This window comes from Perna viridis, chromosome 5 (assembly GCF_037379345.1).
Source record: "Perna viridis isolate PV_CMFRI_1.1 ecotype Kerala chromosome 5, ASM3737934v1, whole genome shotgun sequence".
Classification (NCBI taxonomy): Eukaryota; Metazoa; Mollusca; class Bivalvia; order Mytilida; family Mytilidae; genus Perna; species Perna viridis.
In genome coordinates, this window is record NC_142449.1 from 45,693,821 (window position 1) to 45,719,495 (window position 25,675).

Consider the following 25,675-nt stretch of genomic DNA (forward strand, 5'->3'; position numbering starts at 1 on the left):
TTGAGTGATAGAATGAAGAAAGTTGAAAAGGAATATACCATTTGTCCATTCAAAACACCCTCATGATGCCTCTAAAACCAATATTCTTGTATGTTTTTGAGGCAAATTTATCAGGAAGACAGGGAAACTAATAGATTTTCAAGGTCATGGGTTGAAGATCAAGGTCCTAGTTAAATTGTCATGCCACACTTTGTGTTGCCCTAGTAACCATTTACATTTTATGGATTTCAGCTAAGTATTTCCTTTCATTTTTAGCATAATGTACTCTTTGACTAATATTGAACCTAATTACCAAGCAAGTAGGTAATATATTCTTGAGAATAACTTACAGTGGGCATTCAAAGCTTAAAGAGGTAGACCTATAGGATGGGACACAACTCTTACCAATCATTGGAACATTTGCATTCATCATTTTATATCAATCTCATTTAAGCATCAAAGTAACTTGGATTGATTTCATTCCGTATCATATGAAAGCTTGATAGACTTTTATGAAATTGAATATGATACAAAGATGTCACTGATTTCAAGAGTTGTGTCCCTTACTCTAGGTTCCTGGTCTTAACTTTCACATCATTTTGAGCAAAGCAGATTTCTCTGCATGCAAACATTGCACCTTGAGACCTTACAAGATAATAACTATACACCTGTCAGACAGTCAAAGATCTAGTTAACACAAGCTATGAAATATGTAACAAAGCCAATTTACTTGACATTTTTACCTGTGCATTAAAAGCGGAGCAGAACCTTAAAGTCAATCTATTCCATTTTTTTCTATTAAGTACTGTCACTTTTATAGGTTCATTTAAGGGTATTTGACAATAGATTTTATCGAGGTTGATGTTTGTAGGAGGCTCTTGTTTCCTCTTCAGATGTAGTAATAGTTTTTAATGTCACTATAAGGACATATCACCCACACAAAAGTGTACTATGACTAGGGCAGTTTTTATGTCAGATCATTTTTACTAAATTTTTGGTTTGTAAAAATTGTATGTTAATAATATCCTGTTAACCTTTGGAACATTTAATAGGGGAGGTTCTCTCCATTGACACTGTCTCATGTGAGAGATTTTTGCCTTTATTTATTTTTTTTGCAGAAAATATTGTACCCTGGTAATTTTAACCAAAAACCAACTAATCTTATATTTTTTATATGGAGATTCAAAATTATCCTGGATTTTTTGGGAGTCTACTCCGAAATGTGGGAAGGTCAACAGGTATGCTGTAAGAAATAATCCTTATATATGAGTAATTTAGCCATAGACTTAGACAAAACGAAAAAAGGCATCACCTTGCTTTTAATTTTGCTAAATAGCCAGCTCCTATAGGCAAATCTGCTCTGAAGACCTAGAACTGCTTCCTGGTTTTTTACTTATTACTCAAATAGATTTTTTCTAGTAGGCTTGGCTTATGCTATACCAAATGTACAAAATTTTCTCAAGGCATGAGCACTACTCATTACAAATCCAAACATAACATAAAATTGTGTGTGTACTGTACTAATTTGAAGATAGACATAGTTTAAGTGCTGAATGTTGCAGAAAGATTTGCAAGCTTTGAAACTTAGGAACATATTTTCTACATAGTAGATTGCCAATTGACCTGAAATTTGATTTTCCTTGAAACTTTTTTTCTGATTACATGAGCAGGTCATTTGCTTTATTAATTTATTATTATTTATTAACTTTTGTTTAGCAGTAGTCAGACATTTAAAAATTCAAAATTAATATAATTAATTTATAGCATTTTTTTCCTGGGAGATTCTGGAGTCAAAATTGGCCTTTCACCAAAGTTTGCCCAATGTAGTAGAGTTTTAATGTTTATAAATTTTCCACTCACATTTACACTGCTCCTTTGTCCTTTAAATTCATAACTGAAACAGAGCAATTTTTAGCTTTTAGATTTTTGATCCGTTGACAAACATGGCCGCTGTTACTAAAAATAGAACGTAGAGGTCAGACATTAGTTTTTCTTGTATATCTCAAAACTGTATGGTTTAGCCAAATTCTTTCATTAGCTGAAATGATCCTTATTTTTAGGACTACAAAAGTTTTCAGGCATAAAAGTTGTCAGATGCCTCCTTATAAGAGTTATTGACAGTTTTTTTTTAGTTTTCAGCCAGTGTCTTGAAAACTATGTTAGATTTAGACTTTCATTTACTCAAATTATCCTTATGGTAAGTCTTATCAAAGTTTTCTTGAGTCAAATTTATTGCCCTTGAAAGGCAAAATTCAACCAGGTGAGCGATTCAGGCTCCTGGGAGCCTTTTGTTTGTTCCTCTTTCCAACTTTTAACAGACAAGTTTAATGGACAAATTTATAAACTGAGTTATCGATTATGGTTTTATCATTAAGATTTGGTCTGTATATTTAGACTAATTTCTTTGTTTCTCAAATTTTGTATATACATTATTGGTTCTATGTCTGGAAGTTACTCATTAATTCTTTAAAGGTATCCTTTTAAGCTGTTTTAATTTTCTTTTTTGTAAATGGTAATTAGTTGCTGCATTCATTTGCTTACAATTTTCTCAAATTTCACCTTGAAACTTTACAATCCTCATCAATATTAAGACAATGATTTTTATTTATCTGGGTAATGAAATTAAACTTGGTATATATGGTTTGGTCTACTGGTTCTTTACAAGGAGAATATTGTTGAGAAGGGACATTGGTCTTTTTGTACATCATTCTTACACTCCTAAGTACTTAAGTACTCATTTGTGTTTGTTTACTATAGTTTTAGTTTCATTTTTATACCCTGCCACAGGATATGCTGAGGTATCATATGATACTGTCCAAAAATTTTTGTGCTTGTCCGTCCCCTGAGGATATCCAGATGATAATTTTACAAGATATGAAAGGATTTTTTTCAAACTATTGAGTTATTGAGTATCATCAAATAAAGATCATGTTTGAATTTCAGTTTGATCAGAGTATTTACACAAAAGTTATGGCCATTTTAAGTTGTTTTTGCCTTCCAATTTTTTTTTTTTTTTTTACAATGTGGCAGGTTACCATTTATTGTGCATTTAGATGCTCTATTTTTAGCTCATCTCAACCAAAGGTTCCACAGAGCTTATGCCATCACTTTGCATCTGTTGTCTGTGTTCCTTCGTCCATAAACTTTTCATATTTTACTCAAATACATGAAAAATCCTAGACCAATTATGACCAAACATGACAGAAATGATGTATGCAACAGCTTTTATCAAAAATTCATTTTTGGTCCCATTTGATCAAACAAGATGGCTGTCAGAGGCTATTTAATCTTCGGAATGACTAATTTTCAATTATAAACTTCTCTGACACCTCATGTGCTGATTTTTGGAACTTGATATGTTTAATGACCTCAATACCTTCTACAAACGATCCACTTTTTGCGTGGCTCAAAAGGTGGAGGTAGGCATTAAAAGTTGCCATTGAAACCCTATGGAAAAACAAATGTTGATCTTTATCTCTACCTTTATGTGGCTGAGGTGATTTAGTGGATGGCAGGAATGAAGTTAGTATATGAAACTATCGAAACCTTTTGTTTAGGTGATCAAATGATATGACCACAATTCAAGCTTTTAAGAGCCTCAAGTTTATTGTTACCATGGCAACTTTAGATGAAAAATGAAAAAAATAAGTTGATTTGATCTCAAATGTAATTTGGATTCATGAATGTGAAGAGCTCACTTTTTTATTTCATTTCTTTAATAATGATTGTTGGCATGTCAAAACATGATCAGCTTTAAAAGCAGAAAATGACAGACATATTTTTTTTCTTTTGATAATTTTTTGTTTATTCCATTGTGAAGACATTGAACTTGTTTAAATTAGACATTTGTCAAGTTTTTCTGACAGAAAATTTCCCGTTTATAAATAAATCACCTGTAAGCTAAAAAAAGCAATTGTAATTTTAATCTAAGTACTCATGAAAACCAAGGGAAATTGGTGCATGTTTATGGGTTTTAAATAGATATGTACAAAAGTGAATTAAGTTCCAATGTATATGAATCAATGCAATCTTATATTTTTGCCTTGCAGTCAGTTTTTTTTTTTTTTTTTTTTTTTTTTTAACCAATGGCTATTTGTTCAGCTTCTTTGTTGTCTGAAGACAGAAATTGAATTGAAAATTTGATTGAAAATGAGAAATTGACGAGCTTTCATTTTTATTGCTTAAAGATTTATATCTTTTCTTCCTTGTTTCAGAGTCACAGAAATTGTGACAAAGCATATATATCTTAAAGTTCCATGAACTTGCTAAACCCTGTCTGATAAAATAATGAATGCAGAAATAATTTCTACAGTGTTTGTTTTCACTGTAAATGAACAATAGAATTTCAAAATTTTCATTGAGGTAGATGAGGGATGTTTGATGCTAGACCTCCTCTGGGAGGATAAAAACAAAGTGTTCATTTAGGTAGAAGAGGGATGTTCGAGGCTAGACCTCCTCTGAGAGGATAAAAACAAAATGTTCATTGAGGTAGGTGAGGGATGTTTGATGCTAGACCTCCTCTGGGAGGATAAAAACAAAATGTTTCTTAGTATTTCGGTTTTCACCTTGATTGTTGATCCTGTCCTCTGGGGGGATAAAATAAAATGTTCATTTAGGTTGGAGAGGGATGTTTCATGCTAGACGTTCTCTAGGAGGATAAAACATGACTGAACCAATGGATTATTATGTCATGCATTATGTACCAGTATATCCTGAGACTTCCCTCGAAGATATAACTTTTAGATCATTGAGTGTAATTGTCTGTTCAGAATTAATAAGTATTCATCAAAAACCTTTATGATCAACTAAAAATTAAATCTGCATCTACCCAACTGATTTTAAGAATCTTAATGAACATGAAATCAATGACTTCTATAATTTGTTCAGAATGAAGTTAATTTATTATACCTTATAAATCATTATACCTTACAATCAGTATTTGGTAGAATTTTTGTTTGTTTGTCTGTCTGTTCTTATATCTCTATAGCAACTCCTACTTAATTATTCAATAGCTCCATGTGCTCTATTAGCTTTTGAACCATTTTGGGTACTCGAAAGGGGAGATAGTGAAGTTGTTGATTCTCTCCCTTTAAATATTATTTTACTATGTACCAAGTACAATTTTTAATGTTTTTTTTTTTTTTTGTACAAAAATTCTTTGTTTACTGATAAGATGGTCATATTTGGAAATATTTTAGAGTGCTTTAACCCCTAAAGATGTGTATGTACCTTTTATGACCTTTTTAGTTTTTAACTTTTTTTGTATCAAAATGACAACGAAGTGAAATGGCTGTATTTAATGGAGTGACAAAGACCTCTTTGTCTACATTTTTTTTTATCTGTTTAGAGAAAATAGATCAAAGCCAAAGCTGGGCATACTTTGGTTCTTTTAGCTTCTTGTTCAGAAATGTCAATTTGACAAAAATCTTTTGATATAAAGTTTTCAAATTAATGTAGATTTCCTGCCTTATGACAAGTTATCACAATGAGGTCAGATACTGTTATTTAGTGCTGGAAAAATGCTGGAAAAATGAAGTCAGTTGATGTTCTTAAAATGCAAGGATTAGAAACATTAAGATCTAGTTTTAGCCTTGTAATATAATGGTAAATTAGAAATGACCTTCCAAATTTTATCTTGCTTAACTAATGCTTTGTCACCTTGTTTTTATGGTATATTCTTTGGGCAAATAAAAATTGTTTTAAACTTTACTGGATTTGAGCATAGTGTCTTGTTAGCTATGGCCAATCTCCCTGTAAAGTTTATAAGAACAGCTCAATTAATTTGCAGATAATTCAGAAGGACTTTCCTCAGTTATTGTATATGCACCAGTTGTATTTTGAAAAAAATATGAAACCTCAAAAAAAAAAAAATTATTGAACAAAAACATGACTGTTATTCTATTTCAACACCCACTCTGTAGGAGCTAGAAGTACTTTAAAAGTATGAATTTTCGCTATTTTAGTGTTGGACAAACAAGAGCGATAAATATAACATACAAAATGGATTTTTAAAGTGATGAAATTCTTATCATGTTTTTTCAGAATCATGATAAATTATACCCATGTTCAATTGATGGGATCTGCGAAAGTAAGTACCACAAAATTCAACAGGTCTACAGTATACTGTTTTACCCGTATCTTTCTGTCTGCCTGTATCAAAGTTTTCACTATAGCAAAGTTTTCTTGAGGGGGGATATATAGAAATAAACCCTATCTGCCTGTCTTGGAAAACCACATGTAGATATGCTTTGAAGGTCAGATGATTACTGTTGGAAGGCTTTGAATGAAATTAATTAAAGAGTTTTCCATTAAACATTTGACTCCCTTCAAAGATGGAGTATTCTCTTTCTAAATTTGCTTTATATATATGATTAATTTAGCTGTACCATATCAGAAAATTTGATTTTTGGCTTGTTTGACAACAATGTTTACATATTAACCATATGTTTTGGTATCACTAATCACACAGGTTTTCTTCATTTTTTTATTTCAATTAAAGTAGAAAATTCTATTTTTTTCTCTTTTTTGATTTTCTGAAATTATGGGAAATCTTTTTAATTAAATACTTTAATATTTTTTTTTATATATTTTAATATCTTTTGATAAATGATGATATCTATAATTATATAATTAAGAGTGTATTTTATGATAGTAAATAACATTTTAAATTTTTAACATCCTTACTTATGACCTGATGATCTGTCTTTTATTAGGAACAAAAAATTCACTTCTTGGTATGTTGGTTGTTTATTTTTGTTAAATTAATTTTATAAGACTTTATTTTTTTCTATTTCCTGGAAGATTTGATAAGTAACATGAAAATGTCAAGTAAATTTGATTAGTTTAATTTAAAGCTGAAGGTTTTAGGGCTTTCAATGAATGTGCACTTCTGTTTAAGGACAGTCTATTTTCTTTTGTTTAAGGAGGTAGATTTAATGTAAGGGACACAACTCTTACAAATCATCAGAACGTTTGTATTCAGCATTTTACATCAATCTCATGTAAGCATCAAAGTAGCTTGGGTTGATTTCATTCTGTTTCAAATGAAAGCTTGATAGGCTTTGGTGAAATTGAATATGATACAAACATCACTGATTTTTATACTTATGTCCCTTACCCAAGATCTACCTCCCTGAGGACAATATTTTTGTTTTGCTATGATCATCTTGGATAAATAAATTTGAGTAGAAATGTATCTGTGTACAAGGCCAAATGTGTCATATATGAAATTCATATAGTGCTTGATTCTTAAGATAATCATATGGTTATTATATAATGATTTACTTATAATAGTCATATGAATTTCATATGTTAATTTTGGTTTGGGAATATATGATAGTGAAAAACATGATTTTATGATAATCATGGGATAATCATATGTAAATTGAAACATGATTATCAAATCATGTTTGATTCTTATGATTATCACATGATTTAAACTTTATGATACTCATGTTTGGCTTTTTTTGGCTTTGTTTATTATTGTTTTTTTTTTGTAGGATTTTTGTTGATTGTTTTGTCATGGATTAAAAAGGCAAACACATCTCAATTGTCATAGTTGCTGGTCTTTCTTTGACTTAAAATTTTTCAAAAATGTGGAAATTATTTTAGAAACATAAAAAAATATACAGATATTCTAACTTATTTTCTCTCAAATTTCAATTTTTTTATGGGCAAAAGAATGCCTTAGCTGTATTTATTCCTTCCTATTAGATAAAGAAAACTGTGAATGAATTTGTCAGAGATTTCCCCTGGGGAAACTTAACCATGGATTCAGATTTTTGTGATATAAGTATTATTATGTCATTAAAATTATAGGAAAGAAAGGCATGTTTTTAAAGCTAAAAATATGACTGTACCAATGTCAACATGAAATAGCTTTTTTGCACAAGTCTATTGATTAAAATGTAAAAACACAAAGTTAATCTGACTGATAAGATTGTGGGAGAATTCTGTCTTTGCCAACTAAGTAATGAAGCATTGTTTTGTTCTTTGGTTCATCTGTCTGTCCTTCCATCAAGAACACCATTTTGAGTTCTCTAGGATCAATAATAATCTATGAGTTACCAAACTTAGTGTGTAGTTAAGAATTTTTTGAAGGTCATATGTCATAGGTCAAGGTTACAGAACCAACTTTGTATACAGCCAAAAAACATATTCTGCATTGGCCCTTTTTTGTTAGTGTTGTTTTTGGGCTGTAATGCTATCAACCACTGCAAAGATATATTTATTGTTTCTTAAATTATTCTTCAAAATAGTATCAGGGCTTTGGGTAAGATATTACCTAGAAGAAAAGTGGTGGTAATATAGTTGAATACAAATAAAGTATTGCAGAAAATTCTCTTGTTAACTGTCATCTTCAGCAAACAATTTTTATATATTTTTATATAGTTTAATTGCATGGTACTTGATAAGAGTTATACTTCATAGAAGTTGATACTTAAGTCAGATAATTGCATGGTACTTGATAAGAGCTCTACTTCACCGAAGTTAATACTTAAGTAAGGTAATAGCAGATCCCTGCAGATAATACATCTGAACAAGGATGATACCAAAACTTAATTAAAAAACTATATCTGAAATTAAGTCATTGATTTTGAAGAATAAATGAAACTGAAGTTATTGTGAATGATCTATCTGCTGAAATGTCATCCTTTTAAATGTTTCATTGTGTGATTGATTGATAATCTTGTATGATAATTCCTCTTTTTTATGGAGTTGCATTCCTTTTTCATTGAGTAAAAGATGAAATATTAACTTCATTAGTAGAAATATTGTCTACATCTGTTTAAGAATGTTTTTTTTACTTTATATGGGTTTAATCAGCAGAAAAATATTTGATCTTTGTTAAGATTGGCTCTTGAAGTTATGTAATTTCTTCAACTTTAAAGAGATTAATTTCTCCTTTCATATCTTTGAGAGATAAGTTGAACTGTATTTTTTGCAAAAAATCATTGGAAAATAAAACCAAATGTCATGAAAACCTTGAAAAAGTGGTCCTTCCTTATTTGAATTTTTTACATGTTGAATTAATATTAAGAATTTCAGAAAAATGTTTTTTGATGTAAGAAAGAGCAAAGAAGTACATTTTTTATTTGTACTATTGATGGAGAAAGCTAATAAATAAAAAATATGATATGATCAGATTTTCTTTTTCACCTATTAAGTTAAAGTATTTGTAAGAATCAGGCAAAATGGGAATAATCAAAAACATGCATGTCAAAACCCCACCTATCTGACGATATAATTTCACTCAAGGATACCTTCTGTTTTTAATTTTTTTTTTATCTCTACATCATTGGATTTGCTCGTAAATTTTTCTATAGAATGTTAGAAAAATATGTTTTTGACAAAGTTATCTACCCTTTAAATGTTCATTTACAGTGTCTTTCAATAAATAATAACTCAATTTACCAATGTTTTATAGAAAATCTTGTCTTTTTTTCTTGATTCTGATGGTACAAATAGTTGAATTAAACTTTCAAAATGGTGTTTTTTTCATACCATGTTTCACCGACTGCCTGATTCTTAAAGAGACTTACACTTAACTTGATATCTCTGACGTTAGTAAAATTTAAAGATCAAAATTATTATTTGTAGGAATTCATTGACCCTTATGTTATTTCTTCTCAAGTATAAAAATATATTGTATTTTATGGCAGAAGTAAATCTGATAAAAGTACAGATAAAGAAAAAGATTGACATTGTAAGATGTAAACCAAAAAACAAGTGAATACAAAAATTATGGAATAAAGTCGTGTTAAAGTTGTGTGATGTTGAATTATATGATAACTTATCTTTAAGTTCTTAAAAATTCTATAACATATTAGTACAAGTCTCTGTAAAAATAAGGCCTTTGTGTAACTTGGTAAGGCAAAATGACAAGGTACCCTTCATTTTGATGTGTAGGGCAACTGCTATTGAATAGGAGGGTATTTTGCAAGGCCACCTATTTTGAGTGGTAGTGAGTTGTAGGGTATTTTACAAGGCCACCAATTTTGAGTATCACAGAGTATTAAGGCATTTTCCTTAAGCACTAGTTCTGAATGTCACTGAATGGCAAAGTATTTTACCAGGACACCAATTCTGAATATTACTTAATAGAAGGGCACTCTCCCAAAGCACTATTTTAAATATTATTGAATAGCAGAGCATTTTACTAGGGCACCAATTCTGAATATTACTTAATAGTAGGACACACTCCCAAAGCATGAATTTTGCATATTACTAAATAGCAGGGCATTTTACAAGGGCATCAATTCGTAATATTACTGAATGGCAAAACATTTTGCCAGGACACCAATTCTGAATATAACTGAATGGCAGAGCATTTTACCAGAGTTCCAATTCTGAATATTACTGAATGACTGACCATTTTACAAGGGCACCAATTCGTAATATTACTGAATGGCAGAGCATTTTACCAGGGCTCCACTTCTGAATATTACTGAATGGCTGATCATTTTACCAGGGCTCCAATTCTGAATATTACTGAATGGCAGAGCATTTTATCAGAATTCCAATTCTGAATGTTACTGAATGGCAGAGCATTTTACAAGGGCACCAATTCATAATATTACTGAATGGCAGAGCATTTTACCAGGGCTTCAATTCTGAATGTCACCGAATGGCAGAGCATTTTATCAGGGTCCCAATTCTGAATATTACTGAATGGCAGAGCATTTTACCAGGGTCCCAATTCTGAATATTACTGAATGGCAGAGCATTTTACAAGGGCACCAATTTGTACTATTAATGAATGGCAGAACATTTTACCAGGGTCCCAATTTTGAATATTACTGAATGGCAGAACATTTTACAAGGGCACCAATTTGTAATATTACTGAATGGCAGAACATTTTACCAGGGCTCCAGTTCATAATATTACTGAATGGCAGAGCATTTTACCAGGGTCCCAATTCTGAATATTACTGAGTGGCAGAGCATTTTACCAGGGCTTCAATTCTGAATATTACTGAATGGCAGAACATTTTACAAGGGCACCAATTTGTAATATTACTGTAAGGCAGAACATTTTACAAGGGCTCCATTTCATAATATTACTGAATGCAGAGCATTTTACCAGGGTCCCATTCTGAATATTACTGAGTGGCAGAGCATTTTACCAGGGCTTCAATTCTGAATATTACTGAATGGCAGAGCATTTTACCAGGGCTTCAATTCTGAATGTTATACAATAACTGATTATTTTACCAGGGCACAAATTTGAGTGTATTTTACAGTTGTTGATTTGCTATTATCAATTTTTTCTACAAAAATGGATTTGTTTTTCTACCATCAACATCTTATATTATAAAAATGATGCAATAAATTGTGTTTTTTTATGGTAACTTCCTGAATCTCAGGTGTGTTGTGGCTTTGTTTATTTAATAAGTTTTATTTTCTTATTATTTTAGAAAATATTGATTAGAAAGTAGAGATATTAAATTTCCTTGCTGTGAAATTTTCAAGACTGTCTTTTTGTCGTATACCAAAGTTATATGATAACTGAATAAATGTTCAGAAATCCAATTGCAATTATTCAAATCACAGTTTACTATACCCCCACTAAACAACTTGGTGGTACATTGAAAATAACCTTGTCTATCCATCTGTCCAATTTTATTGTTGCAGTTATTGTGACTCTAAATGGATAGATTTCAAATGTGGTATTGTAAACCATACTTTTCAGATACTGATATCTTTTTCACTGAGTTAATTGTAATTAGCAGGACACAAAACTTATTTAATTAATTTTAGATGAAAGTCTTGTGTTGATGTATTGAAAAAGTTTCTTTTTGTTGTTTTGTTTATTTTTGTTTATTTTTTTGGGGGGAGGTGGGTGGGTGGGTGGGTGGGATGGGGGTGACCTTCAGACTTACTTGTTTTGATGTTGTTAATTACAGAAAAAATAGAAAACTCATTTAAAGTCTATGTTTAATACTTGTTTTAAATTACTTTATAAATAATGACTACACAGATTATATAAAGTAAAAAATGAAAATTTAAGTCATACTCCAAATAAAAAAAAACCTAATATCAGTTGATCCTTAATTAATTCTGAAACTAATGCCTTAAGTTAGGAAAACTATAGAGTTCTTCAAGGATGGTTACCCTTTTATTGCTGCATGCATACTTGTTGCGATGTAATCATCTCAGTTCTTATAAACAAGAAAAAATGATAAAAGTGTTGAGAGTACAAAAGTGTGAAATTTATTTTAAGGCACCCCTACAATTATAGAAAATATTCTTCAATTTTTTATTGCAGATTTCCATTTGAGTTAGTTCCACTTTATGCTTGTATTATCATGTTAAATTTCAGGATGTAACTGGTGAGAAACTTTGTAAATGTCAAACCAATCTGTCTTTGCTGTGGTGATACTATTCCTTGCTAAGACATGAACCAACTTAAAAAAATTAAATCTTGCAGTTTGAATCTTAACTAGATAGATATTAAGTACCATTCTGTGTAAGAATCAGGCAATGGGTGGCACATCATATTTCGTAATTTGGTCTTTTTTTGGCACAAATATATTCAATATATCTAGAAAACAACTGAAAACCTATTTAAATTTATCCTGAAGCATTTGTGACGTAGATATTTTTTGACTGCTTATTTAAGGAAAAAGTGTGGGAAAATTTTCCCACCATTTTTCCATATTGCATTTCAACTAAATTTGACCTATCAGTATCTTTAAAAGGCGAATTTAACAATCACTTTGATGGTTATTCTGGATTGTTTGTTTGTTTGTTTGTTGGGGTTTAATGTCCGAGCAGCAATATTTCAGCTATATTCAGACAATGAACATGAAATGATAAAAAAAAAAAAGGATGGGTCACAAGGACAACAGGGTCGACAAATTTTGATTGCCACTAGAAAAAGGGGGGATGGGTAAGGTCGGGCAATTTAGCCTCCTGTGGCAGAGCGCAAAGGTTCCTACTCCTATCGAATACCACAGCAGGGTTCTTTAACGTGCGAGGAACGTGGCATCTTTCCCAAAACGGTGCACCACTATGGTTTGCGGTCAGGTTTTCCGTATTATAGCCTGACAACCCCAGCATGTAACATGCCAGGGGTACCCCATTCCACCACCTGGGGCACACATCCCAGTTGCTCTGTGGGCAGAGCGCCTAGCCCCCGGCTAGGTTTCTGAGCACTATTTAGTCGCCTTTTACAACAAGCTTAGCGCTGCTGCAGGCCTATTCTTTTGACACCCGGACCTGCACGGGGCGGTTATTCTGGAAGTTATCAGATATAATTAGTTGGTTAATGCAATAAAATCTCTGTTTTTTTTTCCTATAAGTGCCACACCTGATACACATTTTGCCTGACTCTTAGACGGAGAAGTACTTAAAAACTCGAGTGCATATTTTTGAAAATAAAGGTAGTTGTTTTTATAATGAAGTTACTTTCAGACTTGGTTGTTTTTTTTTCTGCCATAATGTCATTCATGCATGGTTAGGTTACTTTATTTCATTTTTCCAAACTTTTGAATAACTCCTTGATTGCATGAGTGCAAATTTTTATTTGTCTGCTACATAGTTCATTTGAGTACTGGAATTTTACAATTTGGGTGACTTTGAGAGAATCCAATCATATGCAAATCACTGAAAAAAATATACAATGTATTCATGAAGAATTTGAGTCAATATTTTTGCCCTCTGTACCAGTAAGCTTATAACGAAAACTTAAGTGGTTGAAGTCTTTAAAGGACTAAAAAAATAATCTGTTGTTTCAAAACTTCAAGCTATCATTCATTAAAACCCTGGACTGAAAGCATTTGGCTTATTGAGATTATCATCGTAGACAGTATTACAGAGTTTAAAATTAATGAGATAAAATTCAATTTTGCAAACAATGTGACTGGGTCATAATTGCAGTATTTAAAATTTTAAGATGAAAATGAAGTTGATTTTTTTATTATTATTTTTTTTTTGTTTTGAATTTGGCCACTACTTTCCTGATTTGGTTCAGGTATTTCAAAGAAACCAGGTTATTACATTTTCTACTTGGCTTCCCTTACCAAGGGTGAAAATATAGGTTAAGTACAGTGTATATTTTTTTTAATATAATCTCTCTTTATTTTATCTCTTGAAATATCATGCTTAGTTAGTCTTTGTAAGAATCATGCAAAGTCTGTAATATGTGATACACCCCCAGAAAAGCTAGACGTTTTTAATTTTGTTTTTGAATTGCTTAATAGGTCTGTATGATGAAATATATAATTATTCATTCCAATGTGTCTGCTCTTAGGAGATAATCCACATTGAAAATCCAACAGTTTCAATTGTATTTTAGTGTCATTTACAGAGTTATCTCCCATAATTTTGCATTCTACAACATATTCTATATAATTTTTATCTCCTAAGAACAAGGGTTAAATGAAAAGCCACATTTTAATTTCTGTTTACTGTGATATTTGAAATAAAACATCAGGAATGAAAAAAATATAGGCTTTACAACCATGAATCACATTTTTCATGATTATAATCTTGGGTGCTACTTAATGTCTAAGGTGACCTTTTCTTTTCCAGAACTAATTCATTAGGCCATCGTCAATTTTATTTCTTGAATTACTTGTACGAAATTAAAACATATTTTATCATTTTTTACACTATAGAACAACAAAGTTAAAAATCTACTGAAAGGTCTACACTATAGAACAACAAAGTTAAAAATCTACTGAAAGGTCAGGTCTGATCATGTTATATAGCCATAAAGCATGGTCTGAATGTGTCCTTATTTTCCTTTCATCTTATTGAGGAATAATTTCCTTTCTCAGCAGCATTATTAGTGTGAGGAGGGAAATGGTATCTTAAATGTGAAGATGTGTGCTGTGTTGTCAATGAAAAAGCTGACAGAGTATTGTAAATAGACTTTCATTGGTCATCTTAACTCCTCAGTGTTTTTTACTTTCTTGAGCCATATAGGTTTTAGAATCAGTGGATGATGACCTGGCAATAGATATGGTCTTTCCTTGATTACAATCAAATTGGTTGAACTATAAGGAAGGGTGAGGTTTGGTGCACTTTAAAACATAATTCAACCCACCTTTCATTTTAAAATGCCAGTACCAAATCAGGACCATTGCAGTAGTTTTCAACTTACTGGTTTTCACCCCGGTATTGCCATTTGTTTTATGTACCTTCCTTTTAGAATATTCCTTTTCACTACTGCATAGATTTAATCAGTTTGATATATAAGTTTGTTGTTACCCTACATTGCTGAATACAGATGATCACTGACAGATTTTTATGTATGTGACAATCACCTGATGAACTTTATAAGGTAGCCAACTGGACAATTTAGAAAAAGTTTTACACTTTATATTAGACAAGTTAATGATTCACAACCTGAGACAGTTCACTTTATCAGGTAAGACCAAATCTATTGAGTGAACATCACCACTGTATGGGCTGTAAAATAAGCTTTAATATAGAGGGATATAGCATTCCTTTCATAGAAGGAATCTGAATACATGTACTTTATTTTTATTGTGTAACTACAGTACATTGTCAGTTTCTATGTGAAGACTTGACATTTTTAACCATTACCAGAAGTGTTCAACTTTACTTTGGTTTAAATCTCTTTGGTACATTGTTAGTGAAGTAGCTCAGTTTTTTTTAAAGAACTTTGTTTTTACAACAGTATTTTCTCTTTCTTTTGACTGGATACTATGGCAGGAATTAGACATGATAAAAGAATATGTCCCACTTAAACATTGAAAGTGTTAGAACTTTTCCTTTGAAATGATAATTTCGGTTAATTGAATATTTTTTTCTGACCAGTTAAAAAGTCCACTGTAATTTTATTTTATTTTTTTTTTTCATGATCTGTGAAAATATGTGTAAGTTTCTGTTGCAATTTCCATTATCAGGTATTTTAACATTGATTTAAGAGCATATAAAATTTCTAGGTCAGGACTAATGATGTTCATTGACAAAGCAGTATTGCTATTTTCAATTACTCTTACATTTTTGTCACATTGAACTTGGAACTCTTATGAAATTTTGATGATGCATTGTACTGTACGAATTAATTTTGTGGTGTATTTTGGGTTACTGCTTACCCCATATCAACCTGTAAATTAGTATAATTTATAATTCTGCACTGACTAAAACATTAGAACTCTACTATATGTACGTCTTTTATCTCTGGGTGACGAAGGAACATATTTCTTCTAGTTTCTCTGCGATCAGATTATTTCATTGTGTTGCACTTAAGAGAATTCTGAATTAATATTTTTAAGAAGTAGATCAGAGGTTTCATTGTTTGTTTTTGATCACATTTTCTTTTTTAATGCCTGTGTTTTTATGGAAAATTGATCTTTAAAGAAAGAGAATGATATTAGTCAAAATTGGAATTACTAAGACGTTGTTATAAACATGTTAGAAACATTACCTTATTTGGAAAATAGGACGAACAAAAAAATTTACTAAATGAAATATTTTAACTTGGAACCAATCAACAGACAACAGAAATATTGAACAAGTTTTACATTTTCAGGGCATGCAAGTAAAGCTCTTTCCTTATTCAAAGTAATGGCCATACTTAATTCCTTAACTCTTGGTACAAGGTTGTTTTTTTTTACAATACTTTTTAAATGATAACATATTCATATTTCATTTAATGCCCACATACACTTTGCAACAAATATTTAATTTGACAAGGAAGATGACTCAAGCAAAACAAGTTGACTCACATAATGCCATCAACACAAACATTACTCTAAATTATGTGCAGGATTATTCTACCTTTTCAAGTAAAGAACTATCCTGTCTGTCTGTCAGCTGTCAGTTTGTCTGCTTGTCAGTCTGTCTGTTAATCTGTCAGTTTGTCTGCTTGTCAGTCTGTCTGTTAATCTGTCAGTCAGTTTGACTGCCTGACTGTCTGTTTGTCAGTCTGTCTGCCAGTCTGTCTGCTAGTCTGTCTGTCTGTCAATCACTCTGTCTGTCTGCCAGCTTTCAGTCTGTCTGTTTGTCAACTGTCAGTCTATCTGATGGTCAGTCTCTGTCCATCTGTCTGTCTGTCTGTCAGTTGTCAGTCTGTCCATCTGCCTGTCTGTCTGTCCAGTCTTCTGTCCTCCTATCTTCTTGTAATGTGATGGATTTGCGTACAAGTATAAACTGTTTGACCTGACAACTAAGTGAAAGTGATGTAAATGTTTTTTCATTTGAATATAAAACTCATGAAAAACTTGTCTAGGTCTTAGTTGCAATGATATGTGTCAAAATTGAAACTGCCTGTATATAATGTATAACGAGAATAGGTATGATGAATATGTCAAAGAGACAACAACCCCACCGGGATGAAAATGTCAGCCCAAGGCCACCTATTGGTCTTCAATTAACAATGAGGAAACCACTGTGCAGGCTGCAGCTGGCCCCAAAACATCATTATACACACATGCAGCAAAATAGTTGCCCCTTAATACTCAAGTAACATGAAAATCTAAAGGTGAAAACAGAACAAGGAATACAAATGCCAGAAACTATTGACTTAAGACAGGTGTTAAAGTACTTAGGCATGGTGACAACCCTCCCCTTTATAATCTGGCCAATTTGGAAAGAATGTTACACAATTAAACGTACCTGAAAATCAGTTCAAAAAGGTCTGAGTCACTTGTTACAACAGAAATAAAGAAACTGAATATAAATTACACAAATGTGCAAACCAAGGACTACCAGCAGTTAACTGACATGCCATTTCCAGACAAGTTTAAACTAAAAAAGTTATATCCCGATTGTATGAAAAATCAATGCCAATTCTAACAATGCAGGATGGAGAACCATAGTACATCATAACTACATTCAAAGATCATGGCTGGAATCCAAAGTAATGATCAACCTTGCTTGTGGTACAAGGAGAAATTTATGTGAAGGATCAAACATATGTATATTAAAAAACCTAAATAAGTATTCATAAAATAATTTGGCTTACCGAATTCAAATTTTTTTTTTTTACCTGCACAAGCTGTTTGTTGTACAAACATGCTAATTCTTCAAAATTTTTAATTCAAATTTAAATCATTTTATGTGAAGGTGGTCCTTTTTGTTTGTCCTTTAGACTTTTCATCTGATTGTGGACATGAATAATTAGAAGAATGTTTCTTCTTTGACTTATCAATTACTCACAAATAAAGTTGAATGTACTGTTTTAACTAATGTTTAAACAAGACCATATGAAGAAAACACCATTAAAATGCTTTAATGCTGTAAAATTTAAATAATTGTTATTCCTGTGCATATATTGTAATGAAAATATATGACTGGCAAACTTGGATTGTTTTTATCTCCAAGTTTGGTGGGCGGCTTATTTTTTAGTAATTAGGCCTGATACACCTCCTTTTAATTTAATTACAGTTAGAATCATTCTGTGTACCGGTAGTACAAGAAAGAAAAAAAGAAAAATAAGATAATTCTGAAAGAAAATTCAGTTAAAAATGTTTTTTTTTTTTTAAGGTATAGGACAATGAACTAAAAAAGCAGGATGCTTAGAAGCCTAAGACTTAGGTTATTGAGAAAAAGTTTAGATTAAAAATGAAATAAAGAAAATATGCATTACAATATAACAAAAATACCATAAAGCTCCTATGATATTAATCTAAAATTTTATATAATTATAGAAATGTCAAGAACAATATATTAAAACAAAAGAGTCAAGTCCCTTCCCCTTAATCTACAGTACCTTTTTATCCTCGCTCCATTATGTTGCATTGGGATGTCATGTCCATATCATCCTTAGGAAAACTCGAGATTCAACATCCTTCAATAGATTTTTAGCTAACCATAGCTTTTACTTAGTCTCAATACATATGTAGATTTTTAATGATTTTCAATGTTATAGGTCAAATGTCAAGCCACAGACAAGGTCACTGCACTGTTGCATCTTATTTATTATGGTGGAGGGACATTTTATTTCTTGTTGACCTTATTTTTCTTTTAATGTTTAATTATTTCATTTTTTATCAATTACTTCTTGTTTCAAGCATTTAGAATTAAGATGACACTTGTAATACAGTTTGATACTTTCATTCTAATGTGACTGTCAAAAAAATCTGTGAAAAATTTAAAATCTTGGAAATAACAACTGTGCATTCATAAAAATCCTGAGGCAGTCATTCTTGGACTTTGTACTCTGCAATTAATGACATTATCCTATGATATGAGGTTTTATAAAGAATATTGCATTTAAGTTTTTCATGGATATTTAGCATAGTGCAAATTTTATTAAGGAAACATAATTTTATAATGATATTCACTGGCATTGGACAGTTACATTTTATGGCTGTTTTTTTTTTATAATCATGAGAAATAATTTCTCACACAAATAGAATTCGAAAATTTTATACAAAATAAAGTACCAGTTTGAAGTGAAATAACATAATCATGATCATGTGAAGCTCACATGAATTTCACATTAAGTTTAACTCACACAAATATCTCTTAAATTGTTTTTTATTGTATTGTTATAAATGTACTACTTAGACCATCTGAAAATAACGATTTTGCCAAAATAAAAATATTTTTAAGCATATCAGAATAAGCAGGCACTTCTGGAATAAAATTCCACTGTGATCATGGGATGGTTGTTCGTAATGTTATCCCTTGGATAAAGAATTATCTGCTTATGATTTTATTGCTATCCGTGTAGATTGTAATACACTTATCCAGTGAATAACTTTTGTCCAACAAAAAAACATTTTGAAAAACCAGGCTGTGCAGTAACTAATTAATTTAATCAAATAATTATGATGTAAATATGATACAAAATAAGATAAAATATAAAAAAAAAAACAGAAAAACAATAAAAAAAAACCAAAAATATCTAATCTGATGAAAATACCTAAAATTTAAAATAATTTCTATTCATTAAGTAACTACCTTACCTGTGTGTGGTTATAATCCGTAATACTCATTTTAGGTAAGTTAGGCAATTTTGTCCTCTTTAATTAAACTTATTGTAGTCTTAAAAAGTATTTCTTCCCATAGATTTATTTGATGTCTTTCCTTGTTAATTAAGCTCCTTCTTAATCTTGAACTTAGTGATTTTTTTATCTTTGTCACCTATAAATTCCTTTCAATAAATAATTAAATATATAGTTTCATTTATTCTAATTCTGTTATCCGATCACTGTTAAGATTTTTTTACAATACCAGGTAATGTTATTTAATGAATGATTTTTAATTAACATTTAGTGAATAGTACTGAGAAATACACTGTTCACTCCAATGCTAATTTGATTAGGAAGCAAGCTAAGTACTATTTCCAATGCTGACTAGCAATCCACGCAAGGTACAGACGAGGATGCCTTAATCTTAGTATTAGATATAACCAAAAGAAAACCAATAATTTGCTGCTACTACATATGATTATTTAAGAGTTTATTAAACTGTCATGTAAACCATCCTCGTCACTTGATCTGCAATCAGCCATTGGCTTACTGATACTTGGAAAACTTTGTTACTCAGAAAAAGACTTGAATTTGTTTGGCTTGTAATTAATTGGTGTAGACCTTTTAGTGTACCATTTACAATTGATAGGAAGCATTAACTGTAAATGGGAAAAGAAAATTAGTATTTCAGTTTCATTAAAAAGGATTTTAGAACTTTAGTAAAAATGTTATTAGACAAATGATTGTGTTTTTTTTAATAGTTTTGAGATTTCACTCTTAATAACTGGAATGACATTTTGAAATTATTATTATTTTTTTTATTTGATTCGTACCAAGAAGGGAGACACAAGTTTCAGTACATATTGTTCTTCTACTTCTTCAGATTCTCATACAAAGTTTGGTATGTGGGTGTACCATTATAACACATTGTACTCCCTATCATTTTTTATGACCTTCAACCTCGACCTTTGATGTGAAGATAAAAAAAAAAAAAAAATTGAATTTTTTAGGCTTTTTGTTTGGATCATAACCTTTAGTCCTTTGAATTAGGCCCTTGATTTTCTTTATGTGGAAATATGATCAAACGGTGTGCCATGTACTGTTGTAATAACCTGTAACCTTGAACTTTTAAGTGAAGGTTGGAAAATTGAATTTTGGAAGCTTTTTTTTTTTCACGGCCACAACAAATATTTTGATCATAAATATTATTTATATGATATAATTTTGTTTCTTCTTACATGTTATTTTTGTTATTTCATGTTTCTATTTTAGTCTTTGTCCTTGAAATATGTTCTTTTTATTACCCCTCAAATCTTGGTTCCCTTGGTTACTCTTCAGTCAGTAGAGATGAAAGAACTAATTTTAGTTTCAATGAAAGTTTAGAATAAAAGTACAGATTTAATACTTAGTTTCTAAACATGGTTATATTTAATGGAAGCATTTATTGCAGAAAACCCTTTAGCGTGCTGCAATTTCCGATCTCACAAATAATACAACTGCCAGTAATGATGTGAGGGACACCGTCACTTAGACAATAATTAAATAGTTTCCCATTCATAATCCTGTTATTTTATTATCGTGGCTATAGGGGGCAATACTTTATACTTGTAAGTAATGGCTTGATTAGAGGTAATAATATTCTGATGTTTTGAGTTTTTCTTTAGCTTGATGAGGTTGTAGGCACTGTACCTTGTTTTGGATGATGTTTGTTTTCATCGTTGAATTGGAAAGGAAATTGTAATCAGAAATAATATCTGATGTGAAATTTTTCAGGAACAAGATGAGGAAATTATTTAAAAAGTTAAATTTACTTTGAACAAAATCAAGTTTTGGAAGAAGATAAATATTTTTCGATGCTTTAAGAATTCAGCAAGGAAACTATTTTTATTCATTATAGGGTATGAATAGAATAAATTTCTTTGTAAAGGATGTATTTTGCTGTTTCTATCTGAAAGAGACTGAAAATCAGTTAACTTGTTAGGGTTTAAAAGAATCAAATTAATTGGTGGAAAGAAATAGCATTCAATTTTCTGAATAGAAGAAGGAAATTGTTTCTGATTTTTAAATTATTGAAAAGAAACAAATCTAGTAAAAAGAAAAGCAATTGCTTTGAATGATCTCAGAAGGGATTTGATGAAATTGATTGTGGTACAATTCTTAAATTAAGTAAAGGGCTCTTGTTGATTGAATTATACAACATTATGATTACTATTGGTTAAAACTTAGCTAGATAGTTCATATAACGTTAAAGGTCATACTGAAAAAAGTATTTATCGACAATACCGAAGTTGCAATGATCCTTAAGAGTCAGAAAAACCAATGTAGCATGCACTAATCTGGCTTGGCTCAGGAGACTAAGACTGAATTGACCATGTTGTGATGTAGCTTTGTCGAGCAGATAGTAGCTATAGCTGGATGGAATTTTGTTCATTTTGTTACGAAAGTAAAGCCTCTACCACAGAAATCAGCTGTTTGTTTGGTTTAGGTTTTTAATTGTCATGTTACAAGGCTTGTGCTTTTGTTTTAAAAGCTTCACAAGCACATATTGAGAAATATTGTTTATGTTGTGTTAATGTGATTGATTCAGTTTCTCTCTATTGAAATTAAAGTAAATTTGAAGTGGTCTATGTTTACAAATCCTTGTGACATGGTGCAAAGCTTCACTTATTTTAATTTCCTCGTTCCTGATATTGTCACAATAATTTTCAACCTATTTCGTACCCACTTTTTTTAAGAATCAGGCTGTATTTTCACAATATGTACAATGGGGAAAAATAAGGAATATGGACAGAAAAATCATATCTCTTTGGGTAGTAAAAATATGAAATAGTATTTTCTATATTTAAGACCCACCGAGTTAACTGTTTAGGGACAGATAACTCTTTCAAAATGTAGGTCTCACTAACCACTTCCGGATCAAATGGCCACCCCTATGTAGTACCAAAAACACACTGAACCTAGACATATGCATTGTAAGTGCATTATTTGTGTGTATTATGATTAAAGGTAGTCAAAATGAAGCTGAGAATGTGTACTTTAAAATCATATATGTAATCAGCTACAAAAGTGTATGAATATTGTTTGCATGTGTGAGTAATTTGCCTCCATGCTGTCAGTTAGCAGAACAGGTATAAATATGGATTTTCAGTATTATTTATTCAAGTAAATTTTATGAAGAATTTCTACAATCATCGTACCATTAGCATGATTTTGGAAGCCTTATTTTCCAAGCTTCACAACGGTATGCAACTTTAAGATGTCATTTGTCCTGGGAATTCACAGTGAGACTTTGAAAATTACTTTTTTAACATGTAAAGTAATGGAAACGTTAGAAGTGGTTAGTGAGACCGTACTATATTTTTCCTTTCTTACATTTTGAAACTCAAGAGTTTTAGAGATAAAATATCACATATTTCGTGGTCAGAATATCATTACGGTTGTAATTTCTCCATTTGATTGATGGATATTTCAGATTTTACAATTATACCTGATTTTTTCCAGGACTTTAATACTTACTTGTAATATTTGAAAAGAAGGAAAAACATCTCATTTCCCCTTTAGGTTCCATTTGTCACCCACTTGGAAATACATTCTTTATGTAGTATTAATCTAATATGTTCAGACTTTTTAAACTGAAATTAATGTTTATCGTTAGGTGTCATTGTTTCTTTAGGAGCAGAAAAATATATAAGATCTGCTTTATACTTTGACATGTATGTTAAAAGTGATTTATTCCCTATTAATTCAAGATAATGAGCTATAAATTGTTAAAAGTGGGTGGATTTATAGGTATATCAGACTGAGAGCAAAACAAATGAATTTTATTAACTGATTTTCTACAAAATTTTAACTTTTTGTGACTAAAGAATTATGTAAGTCATACACAGTGTACTGTTAAATCTTTTGACTGTATAATTTTTTTAAAAATTCAACCTTATTATACCCCCACACAACAAGTGGGTGGTATTTTTGTGTCTTTTCTGGCAGAATTTTGTAGCAATTATTTCAGCTTCTAATGAATGGATTAATTTCAAAGTTGGTGTGTGTCTTTTTAAGATAGGGCATACACTGTAAGCGATTTTTGGTGCTTTCTGATATCAACTTCCATATGGCACTTTATACCATTTATTACTACCCAGTATAAGGAATGATAGAGAAAATCTTTCGTCACAAAAATCTTGGCTCCCAATAAATAGATTGATATCAAACTGGGTGTATGGCTTCATGTTAACAAACATTTTAAGTGATTTTGCTTGCTGTCCAATATCAACTTCCCGTACAAGTGGAGGTATACCTAGTACAACAATGTGTACAACTTCCTGTACAAGTGGAGGTATACCTAGTACAACAATGTGTACAACTTCCTGTACAAGTGAAGGTATACCTAGTACAACAATGTGTACAACTTCCTGTACAAGTGGGGGTATACTTAGTACAACAAAGTGTACAACTTCCTGTACAAGTGAAGGTATACCTAGTACAACAAAGTGTACAACTTCCTGTACAAGTGGGGGTATACCTAGTACAACAAAGTGTACAACTTCCTGTACAAGTGAAGGTATACCTAGTACAACAATTTGTACAACTTCCTGTACAGGTGAAGGTATACCTAGTACAACAATCTGTACAACTTCCTGTACAGGTGGGGGTATACTTAGTACAACAATGTGCACAACTTCCTGTACAGGTGGGGGTATACCTAATACAACAATGTGTACAACTTCCTGTACAGGTGGAGGTATATCTAGTACAATAATGTGTGCAACTTCCTGTACAAGTGGAGGTATACGTAGTACAATAAAGTTTACAATTTCCTGTACATGTGGAGGTATATCTAGTATAATAATGTGTGCAACTTCCTGTACAAGTGGAGGTATACCTAGTACAATAATGTGTTAGATGAAATAGTGTTGTATTATCTGACTTGACCATATTAGACTTCAATGAAAGTCTTGGAAACCCCCTAATTACAGTTGGTCACAGGAAACTTTTGCAAGGCCTAAACCAACCATGATGTTAGTATTAGGTCTTTTATATTGTAAGACTAGTGCTGTGACCATTTAGGTTGCAATAAATGCCCGCCGCTTAGAGCTAACATTTTGTAGGATAATCTTTTAAAAGTCAAATGGATGATTTTGGCTTTGGGGAATTAAAGGGAAGCAAAAGTGTTAGTTTTACCTAAAGCAATTAGTTCCTGGTTTGGTGACGAATCGTTATTGCAGTTAAAATGTTAAACACCACATGAAATCCCCAGAGCTCAAGGCATGCAAGATTTGGTGCTAGGCTCTTGTCACTTCTTTTGTATGTCACATCAACAAAGTACACCTATATACATGTCAGTACTGATCAGAATATTGTTTGTATTTTTAGTGAAACCTCAGTAGAAACTTCTGAGAGTACAGAGAAGAAGCCATCAGCCTATGCAGTGGAAGAGAATATACAGAGAGAAGATGCTAAATCTACATATCTGGTAAGACAGTAGGATTAGACTGTATAGAATTGTGAAATAGTTATGTGTTAGATTACAAACTACAATAGAATCTGTCCACATAATTCTTGAATAGTTAGATGTTAAATCAACAGGATTTACTGTTTTTTGGGGGGGTTTTGTATGCTGATCTTTACTTAAAAAATTGTCACATATGCTAATTATATATTGACAGTTTTCATTTAATCGTCCAATTTTACCCATTTGTAGAAACTAGGTTGATCAATATTTCATGATTAACACATATTTGAAGTGATGTGGACATTTTTTTGCCCCATTGGTAATGCCGGAAGTTGCTAGCAGATATCAGCCC

General features: G+C 31.2%; 1 protein-coding gene across 1 annotated transcript in view; it reads left to right on the forward strand.

The window, feature by feature from the left end:
- The window catches only part of LOC148617922 (leucine-rich repeat and coiled-coil domain-containing protein 1-like), a 111,952-nt gene that overhangs the window by 34,948 nt on the left and 51,329 nt on the right, over window positions 1-25,675 (forward strand). Inside the window, exon 10 of the mRNA XM_088585596.1 lies at window positions 25,245-25,344. Within this exon, the coding sequence (XP_088441722.1) occupies window positions 25,245-25,344 (100 nt within the window). The remainder of the gene's footprint in view (window positions 1-25,244; window positions 25,345-25,675) is intronic.